Source organism: Anser brachyrhynchus (genome assembly GCF_964034855.1).
Source record: "Anser brachyrhynchus genome assembly, chromosome: 1".
NCBI lineage: Eukaryota > Metazoa > Chordata > Aves > Anseriformes > Anatidae > Anser > Anser brachyrhynchus.
In genome coordinates, this window is record NC_137694.1 from 83,546,024 (window position 1) to 83,564,523 (window position 18,500).

General features: G+C 36.2%; 1 protein-coding gene across 4 annotated transcripts in view; it reads right to left on the reverse strand.

Annotated features, from left to right (window-relative positions):
* Nucleotides 1-15,978: 15,978 nt before the first annotated feature.
* Nucleotides 15,979-18,500, reverse strand: part of ROBO1 (roundabout guidance receptor 1) — a 702,920-nt gene continuing 700,398 nt past the window's right edge. For all 4 annotated transcript variants that reach the window (XM_080587354.1, XM_080587355.1, XM_080587357.1 and 1 more), the window contains 2 exons: nt 18,085-18,284; nt 15,979-17,695 (listed from right to left, as the gene is read on the reverse strand). In XM_080587354.1, the coding sequence (XP_080443480.1) occupies nt 17,681-17,695; nt 18,085-18,284 (215 nt within the window). In that variant the 3' untranslated portion in view covers nt 15,979-17,680. The remainder of the gene's footprint in view (nt 17,696-18,084; nt 18,285-18,500) is intronic.

Genomic DNA, 18,500 nt, shown 5'->3' on the forward strand with positions numbered 1-18,500 from the left:
AAGCACTTGACAAAAGAGGGAGAGAGATCTTTTACTGACTGCAACACTTCAGACCCGTGCTGTAGATTTCAAAAGTACCTTTCTGATTTCCTGTGGTTTGTACCTTCATGATACTTTAGACTTCTTTACTTACTGTAACTATGGATCAAAAAAGCTAAAACTCCATGTTTGGGCTTTAAAGCATCTATCTATTCCAACTTGAAAAATAAACAGGCAAAATGCCTTTAAAATTTCCCCTGCTGTATATACAAATTTGTACTCAGCTTCCAATTATTATGCAGACTTTTCCAGCTATTGCAAAACATTAACTTCTCTTTGGGATAATGAGTCACAAATATTTTCGACTTCCTTATCTCATCTGTCCCTCAGAGGAAGGAAACATCTTTCAGCTCTAGATACAGGGTGGTACTGCTAAGGGATCTCAGTGTGGTAATAGTAGCTCTCCAAAGCCCACCCATCAGTGCAGCAATGAAACACAAACCTTAGCATTATTATTAATCCAAAGTAATAATCTGCATGACCATTTTTGATGTCTCCTACAGGACTGAATTGGAACTTCCTTTGCCATCCATTCCTGTCAATCACTGCAGAAAAGCTTTGCCTGAAAGCAGAACTGATTCTGCTCAGCATGGAAGCTGAAAAATTCTGCTATGAGGCAGTTAGTGTTAATATGCTACTAGAAACGACACTAAGGCAGTGAAAAATTTTGACAAATAAGTGTAAATAAATTTTAAGCTGTGAGAAAAATATGCTCATATGCATACTTAGAGTGGGCTGTGTAATGTGTGACTTCTACAAACACAGGAAAGCTGGTCTGCCTTCAAAGTTTCAACAATACATACTGATGCTTTAAAGTAAAAAACCTGAGCCCTTCCAAAAGCCTTGTTTCACAGCTTGCAGTCTGTCAGGACCTCACTGGCTCCATAATATACATAGTTTTAAAAACAAAATTACTAGGAGAAAGGATTGGGTCTCTAACTTAAAGACAGGTATAAGTAGGTCTTCAGCCCTATCTCCTCTTTCCTGAGCTTAACACATATCTGTCTCACTCAGCTCACAGTGACAACTAATTAGCTACATCCTGCATTACTTTCTCCTTGTGAACTGCCCTGTAACACAGGCACAGCCTGCAGCACAGGATGGTTCCTTCCTGACAGCCCACCCTTCTCTCATCTGCAGAGAAGCAGCTAAAGAAAACTCTGCCCTACAACAAAAGCGGCAGAAAAATCCTTGCTTTTCGTTTGAAGTAGCAAGCGTGGCATTTCTCTTAGCTCAGGAGATGAGGAGGCAGCATCCCAGCCTGCCCCTACAGTTTGCTGCCACAGTATTGGTTTAACTTCACACTTTTTTTGCAGCAGGACAGGGGGGATGGGACAGCAGAGCTGTAGGACAGCAAAGCCTAATGTGGGTTGTCCACTTGGGAGCTTTTCTGTAACCGCATCCTAAATGAAGAATCCTGCAGTAACAGTGCTTCTGCAAACTGAACAGACTTGGCCTCCTCACTTACACTGCAGTTGTATGTTCAAACTTTAGGGATAGAAATGTTTCTTGCTTTCTTTTCTTCTCAGCATTACTCTTTTGCTGTCTTTCCCCCTTCTCCTTCTCTCATTTTCTCTTTTTTTCCTCTCTCCCCCTTTCTTCCTTATTCTTTTCTTTAGCTCAGTCAACATTCACATTACTCCCTTTCACCAGAGAAGAAATCTCTGCAGGGTGCACAAAAAGATTACTTCATGAGTAACATGCAGAAAGAAGAGTGAGTAAAGAGAAGTCTGTACAACCATATCATCAGACTTCATTGCTCACTATAGGGTAAATATTGGACATGCTCTAAAGGAGATTCAGCCATATGATGCCCAGTGACATCAATGGGACCCCACACAGCTAAATGCCCCCATACAGCTACCCCTATATTTCTGACACAATAATTAAGCAATGGGATGTGAGCTCTGTTGTATCAATTCTTGCCTACCTGATTAAGTTCAGAATAGAAGCCATGTATCATCAACACAACTAGGTGTAGGTTAACAACACACAAGTCCTGTACTACTGCACCCTATTATTATTAGAAAATGTTAGTTAAAAACATTGACATAGTTAACTATGCAATGATGTTCTGCATTGTAACTGTAATCAGCCCTATTCTTTGCAAGCCAGTTCAGCGTCATGAACGGTTTTCATTACTCATGGTTTACAAAGCTTTTAGACACTCAGATTACAAAGTAGCTCATACCCATTTTATAATTATTTAACAGAGCAGTAAAAGGAATGTTCATTAAAAATAAGTAAATAATAATGTCCTCTTTTTTTTCTTTTTTTTTTTTAATTTTATGTAGCTAAATGCCCACCAACATTTCCACCTAGAATCTCCTATTGAGTACTACCACGGATGAAATTGGTTCAAATTCCACAGACTTGAAAAGATTTAGTCTACTGTTAGATTATACTTTGTGTTATTTTTTGTGATTTATTGAGAGTATCACACTTTCACAGAACAGCTATACATAAGCCTATATTTTTAAACATCCAAATCCATTTCTTTTTAAACAGACTATTACAGTTATTAGATCCTATTTTAGCTTCATAAGACTGAATAGACTATAGGAATTTGTCTGTGTTAACACAGGAAAGTCATAGTCCTAGAAAGCAAAAACAACATAGTCATTCTTCGAGTATTCATTAAAAATGACACAATTTTGTTCCTTAATTTAAAAAAAAAAAAAGTACCAAAACGTCAAGATATAGCACTAATCACCACCACCAGTGATCAACAGTAATCCGCAGAAGCTTAAGTTCTGCTGAAACTAAGTAGAGGACTGTCTACTTTGGTATCTATGCTATGTGACTCTTACAAATGAGAAAGTCTACAGGATAACAAGTATAATTGTTCAGAATAATTTCAGAGAGGAATATTTTTCCTAAACTAATGCTATTAGCTTCAGTAACTTGAGCCTCAAGGTGACATACTTAAGCATTCAGATGTTTCATCAGCAGAGTCCATGACCCCAAGAGATTTCTAGACAAAGATCGACCTAGGCAAGACCAAAAAATCATGGATCAAAGAACGGTAGAAAAGCTACAAGCTTGCTCTACTTGTATAACTTGAGATGAATATGCAATATTTATCCATCACAAAGTATAATTCTGAGTGACTCTAAGTAAGCTTAGCAGCAAGAGATTACTTGTCATTTAGTAATATATCCTACTAAAAAGGTTATTTTAGTACAGATATCAATATTATTTGGTTTGTACAGGCTGAGTGTTTGTCCTGCTGTGACTGGAATTGGGAACTAGAGAGTATACCTAGAGTCTCCTATTGCCAGCTCTGTGACTTGTTCCTGTTGAGCAGAAATCATCTTTGTAGATCCTTGCTGTAGTTGTCATTTGAGGCACTATCAGGAAGGCTTGAGGGGAGAAAAGGAGGTCTTCTGCATGTTACCTGGATCTAGAATGAGATCTGCTCTGTCAGAGTTACTCTACCAGTAAACATCATCCCATATTTTCCATTAGTTTTCATGTCCTGAATATAGGAAACTATTGAGGTAAGATGTATGTAACTAGGCTACTGGTATCCAGTTACTGAACCAATGATACAATGATAATGGGGTAGAATAGAAGAGAGAAAAAATGTGAGGTTTCTACCTAGAGCAGAAAACACCAAAGCAATTATTTACTGCACTCTAGAAACTTATAATGCTCTGTACCGTTTAAATGATACAAAAATAATAGAAAATCACAGTGATAAGTAATAACTATATCAATAATAAAATAACCCAGAAAAAAAAAAGTCAAAATAATGAAAAAAATGAAAAGCAGAATATTTGTGAAGTACAGAAATAATAAGTATCTAGGTAGCAAAGAAAATACATTTAGTGCTGAACACTCACTGTTATTGAAACTATCAGGAAAGATTCAGAGAAGTTTTTTGTTTGTTTGTTTGGTTGGTTTGGTTTTTAAAGTCAGCACTTTTTTGCTAGTGCAATGTCTAGATACAGATGTTATGTCAATGTGTTTTGTAGATATGTTCATGACAGGAGACATTAAAAAAATAAACAAACTGCTAAAGTGCTTAGTGAATGCCGGTAACTTTGTACATACTATTGATTTTCTATTTTTTAGAGACTTCATGCACTGCAGCCAACAAGAATTAAAATGAAATGTCCATGTACCATTCAAATATATTAACAAATATTTTGCTTTTCTATTTTCACAATGTTCAAACCCAGTTTGTGTAAACGTGCTGTGACTACTCATCAAAGATCTCTACTTTGCAAGGAAATTTACAGGGAAATATTTTGGTTTAGACGAAGCATTAATTTTTACATTCAAGTAAAGGTCAACTAACATAGCCAGATTTAGCTGTAATGAAAATGTGTTCTGCTGAACAATGGAATAGTTCTTTCCATACTCTGTGTCAAATGCCTCTTTAAATTAGCTATGTTAAAACTATAGGAAAAAAGCACCCACTAATCCTTCAACTGTCAGTTATGATAAGGAATCATTGAGATGTGAATTACAGGATTCAGACAGGAAAACAGCACCAAGCAGAAAACACTTGAAAAGCCTGAGTTATAACTTCTGTTGGGATTGCTTAAAAAATAGCAAGGGCAAAACTGATATGGGTAACATTTATAGAAATACCAGATTTGTATGTATTTATAGGATTTATAGAATTTTAGGCAATGACTTTTAGAATGGAAGTGTGAAATACTATGAATGGCTTGGTCATATTCAGTGAAGAATAAGGATACATTTGTGCTTAAAATACCATAGTGTTTACACTACCCTAGGAGTAAGTAGTCTGCTTTATTTTATGCATACCTTTGATGACCTGTTCCCAAACTACTCCCACACAATTCGCTTGATAAGGCAGTAAGAACTTGGTCAAATTACCTACGAATGAGATTCAAATTTCATAACATTAGCATGTCATTTTCCAGCTCCTAATGATAATACACTCTAAGCATTAAAAAGAAATTTAAATAACTATGGTCTACATCACAAAGCACTGTGTATTATTGATAGAAGTATATCTTCTAATTGCCAAGTACATATTAACTGTTAACAAAAACTTACCTAAGAAATTCTAGGAAATTCTAGAAATTAAATTACATTAAAATTTGATGTCTAGCTAAATAGACCGTAAGAGCTATCTGTCGTAGTTTTCATCAGAAATATAGCTATCAAACTTATACAGATTTGCTGTTAAAACCGTCTCTCTGTTGTACTTTGTGCATTACTCTAGATTATGGTTCAGTTCAGTTTTTTGAAGAGTAGCCTGAAAGATGGTGATACTCAACTGAGTAGCCTTCCCATCATTAGAGTCTGGATACAAAGCAGACCTGGATTTTGAATCAAAACTCTGCTGCAAGGCCTCCAACCAAGATCAAGATTTTCATCATATTTGCATTAGTATAAAGCCAGAAGGGTTCGGTTGAAACTGTAGACTTTCCTAAACCAACATTTTTAAGTTGCAGTGTCTAAATATATCCATAGCTAGACAGAAAACAGAATTATTTTTGAGTCGGTTTTTATCCCCTATCAGAACCAAAGGTTAGTGTTTCAAAATATTTCCACAAATGGGATTAAAAAAAATAATGCTAATACTGAAGAGAATGTTGAAGCCTTTCAAATCAATATTTCAATTTTGCTATGTTAACATGTAGTGACAAAACAGAATTGATAAAAATGAAAAATTCAAAATGACCCATTTTGTCATTTTCAGAGCAAATCACCTTAAAAATAACATAGATCCAAAAAAACTTCACCCTTGAGTAAACTAAAGCTTCTGCTGTCTTTTTTTTTTTTCAGAATAGTAATTCCCATTATTCTAAGAATGATAGTAATATGAGAAGTCCCCCCTCAAAAAAAAAAATATATATATATATAAAAAAAATCAGGTGTTTAATGGAACTACTTGAGATGCTCACTGTTTTGCAGTGTAATGTGAAAGGTTATCTTGTTGATAGAGTTTGTGTCTTAACACTGTAATCGTTTTTTAAGTAAAGATGACAGAGTTAGAAGTAATCTAACCTAAGTTTATGCATCAGCAGTGCAGACACCTTTATCTGATCCGGTCATCCTGTTAAAAAAGAGAAAAGTATATGTCTTCCCTGCTTCTGTATGCCCAGTTTATGCAAGGTTGTTGCCTAAACACTGCAGCTGGATGAAAAATTCTTTTAGACAAGTTTGCCCTCCCACTCACTTCTTTCTTTCTCCTGAAGGACACCATAAGATGTAGCTTTGCAATTTAATTACATGTGACATGTGTTGCTATAAGCTACATACTTGCAAGTACAGTATTTATGTCAAGTATGAGCAATCCTAGAGTAATTATGGTTTATGTTTTACAGAGGGCATGTCACTCAGCAGACAAGTTTCATGAAAGGACTGAGAAAAAAAACTGCCAAAAAAAGAAAAGGAAATTATGGGCCAGAGGGTTTAAAGCTCCCAGCTGAATAAAGTGAAACTGGAAAGCCTCTTAATGACAGAGGAGCAGCTATGACAATAATGATAGTAAAAACCTAGAGGTTAGAGCTGAAGGCCAGACTGCCAAACCAGGCAATGTGCTGAGGGTGCTGAGAGGCGATTACTTCAAGACTTGCTAGGAGAAGTGCTTTTTCCAAAGATCTGCTCCAGAGCCTTTGGGGTGTAATTCTCTTTCAATGATCCAAGCTGGATATGAAAGGCAATTTCAGGAGGCAGGTGCAAAGGAGTAATGTTTACTGGGAGGAGTGTCTGAACTTATTCATAGGTAGACTCTATCTTAAAAATCACTATACAGCTTTCATCGTCTGGTATATAACATCACTGGCAAAAGCAATAGGAAAGATCATGACAGTCAAGAAAGTATATAAAGATACTTTGATTGTGGATACAAATTTCAAAAACACTTAAATGTAAACTACACTTACTTTTTGCCTCAGAATGGATATTCAGTATAAAGTGGATGATTTACTGCTCTATAAACTCTACAGTCATTACAGTTGTACTAGCATTTAAGTATCATGTCACTGTAAGATACTTTAACATCAATAAAAGTGTTATATACTGTTGTAACTCTCCTTTCTGTGTAGGATTCAACTATGCAGGTAGCAGCATTGTTACAATGAAATATTTGTGTAGGAAGTTATCTAATTACACTGAGATGTTAAAAAACTGCACAACTATCATGCGAAGAGGCAGAAAATACTTGAATGCAGTAAAGTACCGGACTAAAAACATTGCAAGAGGAGCTGAATTGCCTTGATAAACTGCATTAAACTAACACGTGAGGGAACCTGTTTTCTGCTCTCAGGTTCGTGTATGGCCTGAGTTCATGCCGGTGACAGAGGGAGAGACCTGCTCACTATTAATGCGGCATCAGAGAATTATCACCAGGCTCAACAGAGCCTTTCTTGGTGCTCAGCATCAACCTATGTGCCCTCAAGAGCACCCCAGTTACTGTGATCATCTGGTAACTCAAATCTCTTCCCTGATCCCATGCTGATACCACTCCTAAGGCACTCTCACTCCATTGCACCTCATATAATTTACCTTCTGGTTACAGGGTATTTTATTGTCCCTAGCTTCCTGGTAACTTCAGTAATCTTACAGAGGTGTCCTCTTTTCGTCTTTTGGACCATGTCACCATGTGGTTTTTTCAGCTTTATTTTTGGAGGCGTCATCTTTTCCTTTCTCCACATATGCTCACTTCCAATTACTTTTTCTCTGAGTTATCTTAGACATTCAGATGGTTTTAGCTGTTATCTTTCCCAACAGATTAAGACGCCTCTAGTTCAGATACAAGTGAATGTGAAACACTCAACTTTGGATCCATCTCCAGAAGATAAGTTATTATAGGAATGAAGTTCATTATTTTCTCTCTATCCATTTAATCGTCTGAATACTGAAACCAAGTTCACCACAGTAGGTTATCTAAAACTATTGGTACTCTGCTTCACTTGCCATTTCTCCAAAACCACTAAGATAACTGTTCAGTTTTCTTTTTCTATCTTTAGATTGAGGTTTGGATGGAAAAGCCTGACTTAAGTATTAACCTCAACACCTTGCTCTGAAAGTGAATGAAATACTCAATCATTCCAGCCTGTTTCAGAAGCCACTGTCAGCGGAAAAGATGCATCTTGTGCTTTCACGAGTTTCTTGATGAGTCCAGCTGTCAAAAGGAGTGGGATTTCACTGGAATTTTATGCCAATTACACCAAGACCAAATAAAAATGATTTGTCACGTATAAACACAACAAACAAGCTTTATTTCCACACGTCTATAATAGTTCCTATTAAAAAGTTGCATTATGACATGAATGCAAATCTTTATCAAAGTCCTCCACTTTACAAGGAGCATATCTGATTAGAGAGAGTAGATGTTTCTAACTTTTTAAAAATTTCATCACAGCATCAGCTCCACAAACAACTAGAATTAGACACAGTGTTCCATTTTATGTTTTCACAAGTGCTGAGACAATGACATCAATATTTCTCTTTCTACTGGAAATATCTTTGATGAGATTACTCAGGTCTGCATTTGTTTGGCTTTGTTTTTACTGACAACATCTCACTGGGAGCTTATGAAACTTCCTGGGGTCAGCAAATACATTCAGGCCTTTTTCTTCCTCACAGTTGTTTTCAGCTGATGAATTTCCAGCATATAATAGGCATTCTTATTAATTCCTAAATGCATGACCTTGCACACCGAACTACTTAATTTCATCCTATTTCTTTTGCTCCAGCCCTCAAGGTGACCCACTCCTCCTGCATACTGACAATAGCTCACAAGTTTTGCGATCAGTGCATTTCATTATTGGACTCCTGCCTCTGTGCCAAGTACTTTAATGAAAATATTAAATAAAATTGTCCCAAAATTTATCCTCCGGGGCTCCACTGATAGTCTCAGAATATCATTAGGCTTTACATTTTAACGCTAATTATATTGTATTATTTACATTGTAGCAGCAAAACTAGATTCACCCCTAATGTAGCACTATGCACATATATACACAGCAAAAGACAGCCCTTGTCCAGAGGTGCCAACAACCTGAACTGGCAAGATGAATGGAGACAGGCTAGAAGTAGCATTCAAAGCTAGTGTCAAGCAAACATTGTAACATCATCCAAGGAATCCTACACAGATCTGCTGGGTCCCAGTGTGATGTTTTTGTTGCAAAGCCATCTTCTCTTAAGCATTACTCTCTTTATCAATATAAACAGGGCACATAAACCCTTTTCAAAGTTATTTCTACAGTCATAATTCCTGAAAGAACAGGTAGATTGCTTATATATCAAAGATTGATTTCATATAATATAGCAAAAATTCTTAAGTGAATACAACACAAAGAGATCTACACTACCTACCAGAGGAAACCAGCTATACCTTTGACACTCTTCACTTGGCCATGCACTGCACTGCAGTACACAAGTAGGGGAGCTGTGCACACTGCTCTGAAGTGCAGGGGCCAAGCTAAGACCACTGGACTTTCTCTACAGCTAGTGCGAAAAGAGAGGCTTTTCCCAAGGGTAGCTGAGAAGGGCCAAGCTCTGGTGCCCCAGCTTGCCACTGTGCCAAGCCAGGTAACCAAGCAGCACAGACGCCTAAAGCTGGGCATGTGAACATAGCTCTGCTTCACGCCAATGCGTGGGGGACTGACGGTAGTCAACACTTCATTGCTAGTTTTGTTGCTACTGCTGCAGATATTTTTTTTGGCCTCAAAGTCCTGGATTCTCAGATGACCCAGGCATTATTTTCTGTTTTATTTATCCTGTAACTGAACTCAAAATAACCCTTCAGACCTTCCTTTTAAATAAAAGAAAATATATCTTTGTTTCCACCATGTCAGTTTTCCTTTGATCCTTTCTATAAATCAATGGCAATATTTGAATTAATTTCTTTAAAACTTGATGAATTTATTAAATCATTTACTTTGCTATGAACTTTGTCAATATATCACTTGATAGTAATAAAATATTCCCATTCTTACCTAGACTAACATCGTCCACAGTTTGCCCTCAATGAGAAGCATAAGGGAATTGGAATCGGTATATATGTGGTTTCCTGGCATTTGGAATCTGCATTTCCATACTGTGGGCATGTTGTCAAAATGTAGTGACAGTGTGCATGCATCCAAGAAAGCAAGCCTACAAGCAGTAGGCGAAGAACATCAAAAAAATGAGACCACATAAAATCTATTTTTTTTTTTCCTTTTCTTGTAGTATAGATTTATTACACATCAGTGATCTGGTTAACTAACTAAATAAAAGCTCTCCAAAAGCTATTGAGAAACCATCTTGCCTATGAACATAAAGCAAAGCTGACAGAAGTGTTCAACTACTTATGGCTTATACAGAAACGTTCAAATTCAGAGTGCTTGACAGACATTAAATTAATCCCACTGTATCTTAATTCTAATTGTCACAGGGTTTCGGACTGCTCTGAGGCATATCTGCTGCAAAAGTTAAGTGTCTGTAGCACCTTTCTACTGCAGGAAATACAGTTACGCTCTGGTTTGTTATTTTAGTGAGAAGATTCTTTCACAGCTGTTTTGCTACAGGTTAAAATGAGACTCAATCATCCTGGTTTGTATCTTGTTGCACAGTGTTATTAAGTTCTCAGTCAAGTAAAAATGGATGTCATTGAAATTTCTCATTTGAAAGTTTTATGATGATTATCGCGATATTCAAAAATTACAATTTCCACAAGAAATATTACCTTTAATTTGTTTTCCTAACACTTTCATATGCAGTAAAGTAGGAACACAACAGTGTTTACTTGTTCTTTCAGGGAAAAAAAGAAAATTTAAACCACATTTTCAACACTCCCTCCCCCACCTTTTCAACTTTGCACTTTTATTCCAGGACATGCAGCATTTCTGACCAACTCCTTTCCAAGCAGTTGTGCACTCAGTCACAGCTCATCACAGATCAGAGGACCTGGTGGACCAAATGTTTGGTGGTTTGACACCCTGATTTCTTTTGTGGTCTAAGACTAATATTCTGCAACCAACAACTTCTTCAGCCACCCCACCTTACATCCAGCATCATGTTACTTCCCTGCCTAAACACATAAGCAGGATAGAGCACTAGTAGCATGGGTTCAGGATTTACTGCCTTCCTCTACTATAACCAGCCAAAGCGAGATCTCAAGGATTAGGTTCCCAATGAAGCTTTAGTTTTGCTATTATAATACAGTGCATGGCTTTAATGGACAAATTAAAAATTCTGTCTGAAGAGAAACATTTGCAAAATATTCATCGAACAAGGCATGGAGATTCTCACCAAACAGAAAGAGTTTTGGCAACCTAGACAGTCAATCTTCATCCTGTATGTTCTTTTTCTTTTTGTAGGAAAAAGGGTAAGATGCAAGTGAAAAGAATGTCATAATGCAAACACAGAAGGGAAGAAAATCTTAGGCTGGTGGGCAAATTTATGTGTGCCCACCCTCGCCCGCCCCCATATTTTTTTTTTTTTTTTTAGATATGGTACACATAACACTTGTGATAGTTCTGATGGAAGTCCTGAGGCATTCAACTTACACAAGCTGAGATGTAATAATATTTATGTCTATCTCAGATGGATTCCATGCTAGAAGTTAGTTCAAGGAACAGAAGAGACATTACACATATATGGAGCCATTTGGCATTCATATTGTTTGTGTCTGCTTATATTGATTGTTTCCTACATGACTGGACTCCATTATCACCTTTCATTGTTGCATTATCTGTACAATTCTTTCAGGTTCTGACCAATACCCAAGAGATGGTTAAAGACTTCAGCCTCATGATGGCTTTTGAATTTTAAGTTGTCTAGACCATAAAATACTGCCACCTTTTTAATATCTGTCAATAAGAGCTACGGAAAATAATACTTTGTTTTAATTTTCATTTGTATTAGAAAGGTGAATGATCAGTGGGCTACAGGCCTGGCTTGCTTTTGAGATGACTGTGACATGACCTAGTTCTGAGCTCCACATTTTTCAGGCATTTAGTAGGTATGAGAATCTCTGCTTTGCTCTGTACTCAGCTCAGTAGACTAATTTCTTTTGCAAACATCTGGTTCAGGAATATAATGAAATCTTCAATTCCGTGACAATTAACATATCAGATATAAAGGATCTTGGCCATTATTTTCATGCTATACAATTGCTTTAGGAATACCCTGTTAGTTACAATTTGTTGAAAGATTTTTTTGTTTTGCTTTTGTCCTTCTATTCATCAGAGCCTGTAAGGGCTTCTTTGCTGTTATCTCTTGCTGCTGACTTTGAACCACACCTGTGCTTTAATACTGGTGGGAAGCCACAGAATAAAAGTCAATACTAAGTAGTTTTATTCTGTATTTCTTGATCTTGCTCTTGCTAATAATATCTTAAGCCTGAAAAAAAACACTCAATAAACACATTTTTTATCATCATGGCTTTGATTGTCATGCTCAAAAAAAAAAAATAAATCTGAAAAGCAATTGGCTCCACTTTATGCCAGATACAGACACTAGAAACGAGTAGGTCCCATCTTCATCATCTCATGTGACAAAATGCTGAATGCCGCGGTGAATTAAAACTCCACTTTCCTCCCTCTGGCAGCTGAAAATGAGCCCATTTAGTGTATATTTAGCAAGGAGACAAAAAAAACAACAAGCATGCAGCAAGGATTTCACTCTTTTTCCAGTGTTCATTGCACTGCGATGCCTATTGTTTACCAGCGTATAAGGAGGCAATTCACTTCCAAGTCGCTCCGATTCAACAGGATTTTTGTCATTAACTTCAAGTATGCTTGGATTCCTCAGCTCCCTGAGTACCCTTCTCTTTGTCCCTTGATTCTCCCTCTCCAGTCTGCCTTCCCGCTTTATGGTTTTCACAGAGACTGGATTCCAGTTTCACCAATTCTTTTTCCTCTTTCTGAATAGAATGGAGTATTTTTCCCACTTTCAGTATGGACATAAAATGTAAAGGCATCCTTACTGGTACGGTGTATCAAATCTTTGTTTCTGAGATCCATGATTTAGCGTATTAAGAAGGTTAGAAACATATAGCTTAAAGAAATGATGTTCCTAATCTTCAAATGTTTTACTGTCACAGACAGCTAATAGTGCACTGGCTTTTGTGAGGAATATACTTACAGGTAATGGAAAAAACATCAGATACAAGAAAAAAAAAAAAAGAAAGGAAAATTAAACCTGCATTTTCTGAAATTTTCAGTCAGTTCATTACAAAATGACATTGAAGGATTTGTTCAGCAAGGATGACATCCATGGCAACACCAGAGTTACTCTTGTAGGTTTTATCTGTAAACTTCAAACATCTATAAACATGTTTGCCGTTTCAATGTTTGGAACCCTCTTAGTTCCTGACCTTAGCCTCAGAAAATACGAAACTGTATACACACGTAAATCTGCATTTGCAGATAGCAGTATCTTCATGTGCACATATTAAACAAATTATGCTTCTCTTATACGTAAGCAGTAGGATTTTCATTTGCAGAGAATTTCCAACTCTAACTCTTTAATATAAGCAAAAGTAATGTATAAAAACACTTTATCCACTTATAACAATCTATTTTGATTAATTTGAAAGTTTCACTTAAGCAATATAGCAATTTTAATTTTTAATAGGTGGCTCTGTTGCTGACAGTAAGACAATCTGTTAGGAGCTGTGCATACAGAGGTGGAGATGGGATTTTGAGAAAAACATTGCAGAACAGATGTTATTTTAGGCAGATCGTACATTTTCCCCATTGAAGACCTTTCTTTGTTTATTCAAGGAAGTTAATTGAATATAGAATACTAAAGTAGAAGATGGCAAATGTAACATTTTGTGTAATACGTCTACATTAACTTAAGCAATAAATTAACTAAGTTGGTATTTTAACAAATTATTGCTTCTGGAACTTAGGAAGTAAGGTGGTAGACAGTTCAAATGTATTTTCAAGTGAATTACATTGTTTAGGTTTCATGTTCAGTTACAACTAACCTACTCCTATGCAATTTTTGCAAATACAGATTCCAACATTGTATATTTGCATTACCCTAGTATAATAATAAATAAAAACAAAAACAAAAAAAACCCTTTGTCATTTATACTTAAAAATAAGTACTATTTGGAAAACAAACTGAAATGTAATGGCAAAGAATGTGCAAGGCACTTTCTAAAATTTTATAATTCTGATAATTCTGATTTTTAGACATCTTTCAGAGTATCTTAGCAGAAATAGAATTTTGAGTAAAATCAAATTTTATATTACTTATAGGATTTCACAGAACACACTATAAGAGAAATCACACTTCTACATCCATTATATTAATTCAGCACAAATACTATGGACTTTTCTATTTGCTTTCTCTAGGCATTAGTCTGGAGACAGAGCATAATTCAAAACTCTGAAAACTACTTTCTTCTGTTCTGTTGGATTGCCAATCACTGAATAATTTTTTACGTAAAATAGCAAAGTGAAGATGACATAGTTTTACTACACCTGAACACTGAAGACCCAGTCAAGAGTATACTAACAAGAGCTACAATTTTAAGACCAAGCGGTTGCATATTTTATCTTCATTACAACGTTTAGGGTAAGACCATATCGTACTTAGGACCCAACGTAGGTAACACAACTTTGTGACAAATCTATGACACTCTGTCTCAAGATACGGCTAACACCAGCTGAGTGAAAACACCAAACAATCCAAATAATTTCTTATGGAACACCATAAAACTGATTTATACTAACTCTCTCTGAAAAAATAAATAATTGGGTAAGATTTCCCACTAACCATTATTTGAGATCAGAACTTTACCTGGAGCCCGACTTCCAGTGAAGGTACACAGACTGATTGACATTGGCTAAGGATCTGATGTGTGGTTTCCAGCATTTCACCATGTCAGTAAAGAACAAAGGGATTTCCAGTTAGTCAGGCATGCAACAGCACTGTTTCTGAAAAGATATACCTTAGAGGTATACGTTCACACACTACAGCTGCAACTAGGTCCCAGTTTTGTGATGCACCACTGTGCCCTAGGAAGCGGCTTTTGTGCCAAGTCGCTGACATCTTTAGACCTTCCTTAACTGTTACATTGGTCCCTACACCTTACTATGTCAATGGCTTGAGCCCACACCATCAGGCTGTTCCCAGTGTAGGAGAGACAATCAGCTGCTGAAGCGGCCTGTGGTCATCAAATCAACCTCTCCTGCCTCCTTTATAGGAAAGGTGCAGGCCAGTTGGCTGTCTCCTGTCTGTCTACAGGCTCTTGTCTGGATTACACTGGTAGTTGTAATGCATGGTGACCTGAACTCAGGCATGAAAACTGAAGACACCTCCAAAAATACACAACCCTTAAGCAAAACTGAAAGGTAATATTTAACTTATTCTACTACCTTAATACCTGCATTGAAGCAACAATTAGCAAAGAAATGATATTTAAACTTAGGCCAGATTAAACTGTTAAGGCTCTAGCAACCTTCTGTGGCAAGATACTTGGTGCTGTAGTACCCAGTAGCATCTGTAGATCTGGCTCCAGACTGTTTTAAGCTCTTGCGAAAGAAGAAATATGGCAGTCAAAAAGAGAAGGAGCAAATGGCCACAGCAGAGGAGGACAGCAGGCGCTCAAGAAAATTTGTATTTGTGCTGACCCCAACAAACATATGATTCATAATATTTGTTCTCTTTACATACTTGGATCTTATTTCATTTGTAACAAATGTATCTCACCCCTGAGGTGAATGCTTTTGTTGGTACAGATTTTCTTCATCAGCTCCTGGAAATTGGCAGGCTAAGAGATGTTTTAGTTATCACAGTTCATAAAGCACCCAGGAATCAGATTTTGAAGGTAATCAATCATAATTATGCAAAATCTTACGCTGTATCCAGCTCTCTCATTTTGCTTATGCTACTACTTCTCAATGATTTCAGTGGAATAGATTCTGATTCATGTTAATAGAAAAAAAGGTCAGAAGTGGCCTTAAAATTAAGTTTCAGGGAACACAAGAAACTACGCAAGAAAGATATTGTATTTGAGAACATTTTTAATAAATAATGTGACAAAAATTACTTTTCTGATTATTGGATCCTCAGTATGCAAAATTATGGCTAAAATATGAGGTTTCTTACATGAACATAATGAAAACATTAATCACGTGGATTGTTCCTTTAGTACTGCACATCCTTTCTATGTAACCTTTCTTTAAAAATTAGCTAAATGAAAAATTTCAGTCCTTGGTAAACACCAAAACACTTTTTTTTTTTTCCATTGGGGCTAGTCCTGATAGCTGTCAATAAACAAACACACATTTTTCCATTAGCACCAATGACAAAGAAATTTTATAATTACAAAAAAGATCATAAAATCTACAGACAGAGGACATCATTTGGCAAATTCAATGCAACTAATGCCTCTATTTCAGCTTTAATGATAATCCAATGTTGAGAGGCCACAACAAAATTGAGAATTTTTCTGTAAGTCCAGGAAAAGTGAGAAGTGTTCTGATTATGGCCCACATTTAGGTTTGTTACTTTACCGTCTGTCGTCATTCAAATATTCCCAATACAAACATAGAGCATTAACAAAAAGATGAAAAATATCCCAAACAATTGCTTAACATTTTCAATAAGACAAAAAAAAAAGGTTAATAGTTACAATGGTTTACAAACAAAGTTTAGTGATTGTGCTTTTAAAACCAAAAAAAAAAAAGATAAGCAGTGCATTACAAACAAACAAACAAACAACCGAACAAAAAAAAAAACATAATCGCCAAGATCAAACAGAACTTGTTTAAGTGGCACTTCTTCTTTAAGATGAATTGACACAAGTAGAGGTCTGAGATTTGGGCCAGTAACAGTTAATGACATTATCCAATCTTTATTAAAAATGTCCACTGATTTTCTTGCTTATTTTCATAAGTATTGTTGAGGCTGAGAATTAGAAAAAGTTTCAGATAAACTTGCTCATGCCATAATTAGACAAACAGCATTCACATTGGCTTACCTCCTGCCCATTTCAATGGACATTTTTAATAAGAATGTACTTAATAATGAAAATGGAAAGACAAATTAAAGTACCACAGGGGCTTTAAAATGAGTACGTATTTACAATAAGAGCCACCTCATCCCAAATTGATTTCACTTGTATTTGTAAAACTGTATATGCTGCAAAAAGTTAGCAGTAGACTGGCAAAAAACAAGATACATAATCTTTATTGAAATTGCAGGATGCCATTTGCGCTAACTGCAGACTACAGTAAAATCCCTAGAATAAAAGAATGCTCTGCATGATGGTATCTTTGTGGAACTTTTTAACCAGTGCTGTATTACTTGTAATACTATTGATTGGCTCACTGGTGTACCAGCAGTGTACTAAGCACTGACTCTCAGGGGAGAGATCCAGGGATCCCAGGCTTCTGCTCAAATCCCGAAGAAGCAGCTGGCCTAAGTACCATGAAGAGCAGCTTACCTGCCTTCTTAGGCAGCAGAGGTGATGCACTTAGCATTAGGGAATAGGCAACAGCCATTCCTAATAAGGAGGGTTTACAAAGAAAGAGTAAAATAAAAACTAGCATTCTGATGGCATGAAGAAAAATGAAAAATTGTACACACTGATTGCACTGAACATTATTTCTGGCATCAAACATCATCAGACTTGAGGCATCTTAAGTGAATTTTTTTTTTCTGATTAGATTTTAAAAGCCTGTTACAGTACATATTGTTGTCTTCAGCTTTCTGTTTCCTGTATTAAAAAAAAAAAAAGGAAAAAAGAAACCAATGACTATAGGTTAGATTCTATTATTTAAAGTTTTTTTCACATGTTTATTAGAGATTTACCTTTAAATGATAATTACTATTCCTAATTATGTGCATCATTATGACTGCGTGTTGCACACCCCTTCTACAATCAGGATTTAAATTGAATGAATATCATGAAGCAGAAAAAAAATTAGTATCTTATAAAACCTAGAACTAGAAACTTTCAAAAAATGTGAAAGGCAATGTCAAGGCATTCACAGATGTTTTATTTTCACTATTGGAAGGATCTGTATAATGTAAAATGCATTCTTGGCATCTAAGAACAGAAAATAGTCTTATTTTATTTATGGTCAATAGTACAATTGCATTTACCTCCATCTCGTCGTCGTCTTCTTCTCCTTGTTCATATGCTCCCAGTACTTGCATTTCTGCAACATTCCTTCGGGCTATATTTGCTTGATCTGCCCTCTGTCTACCTCCTGATCCTCTTGAAGACATAGAGCTGGAGGAGCTAGGATCTCTAGGATTATTTGATGTTGGAAATGTTGGTCTAGAATATGGCAGGATGTCCTCTGTATAATAAAATATATGTTTACAAACTCAGAGATACTGTGATCCTAAGATTTCAGCATACAGTTGATTTATTTTACTTTTTATGATCCTCAGTAGGTTTAAAGTGATGCCTGACAGGAATATGAAATACACTGTTTCCATAATAGCATTATAGAAGCTTTCTTGAGGAAATTTATAATATTCACATGGTAACATTCACCACAGAAAAACCAATT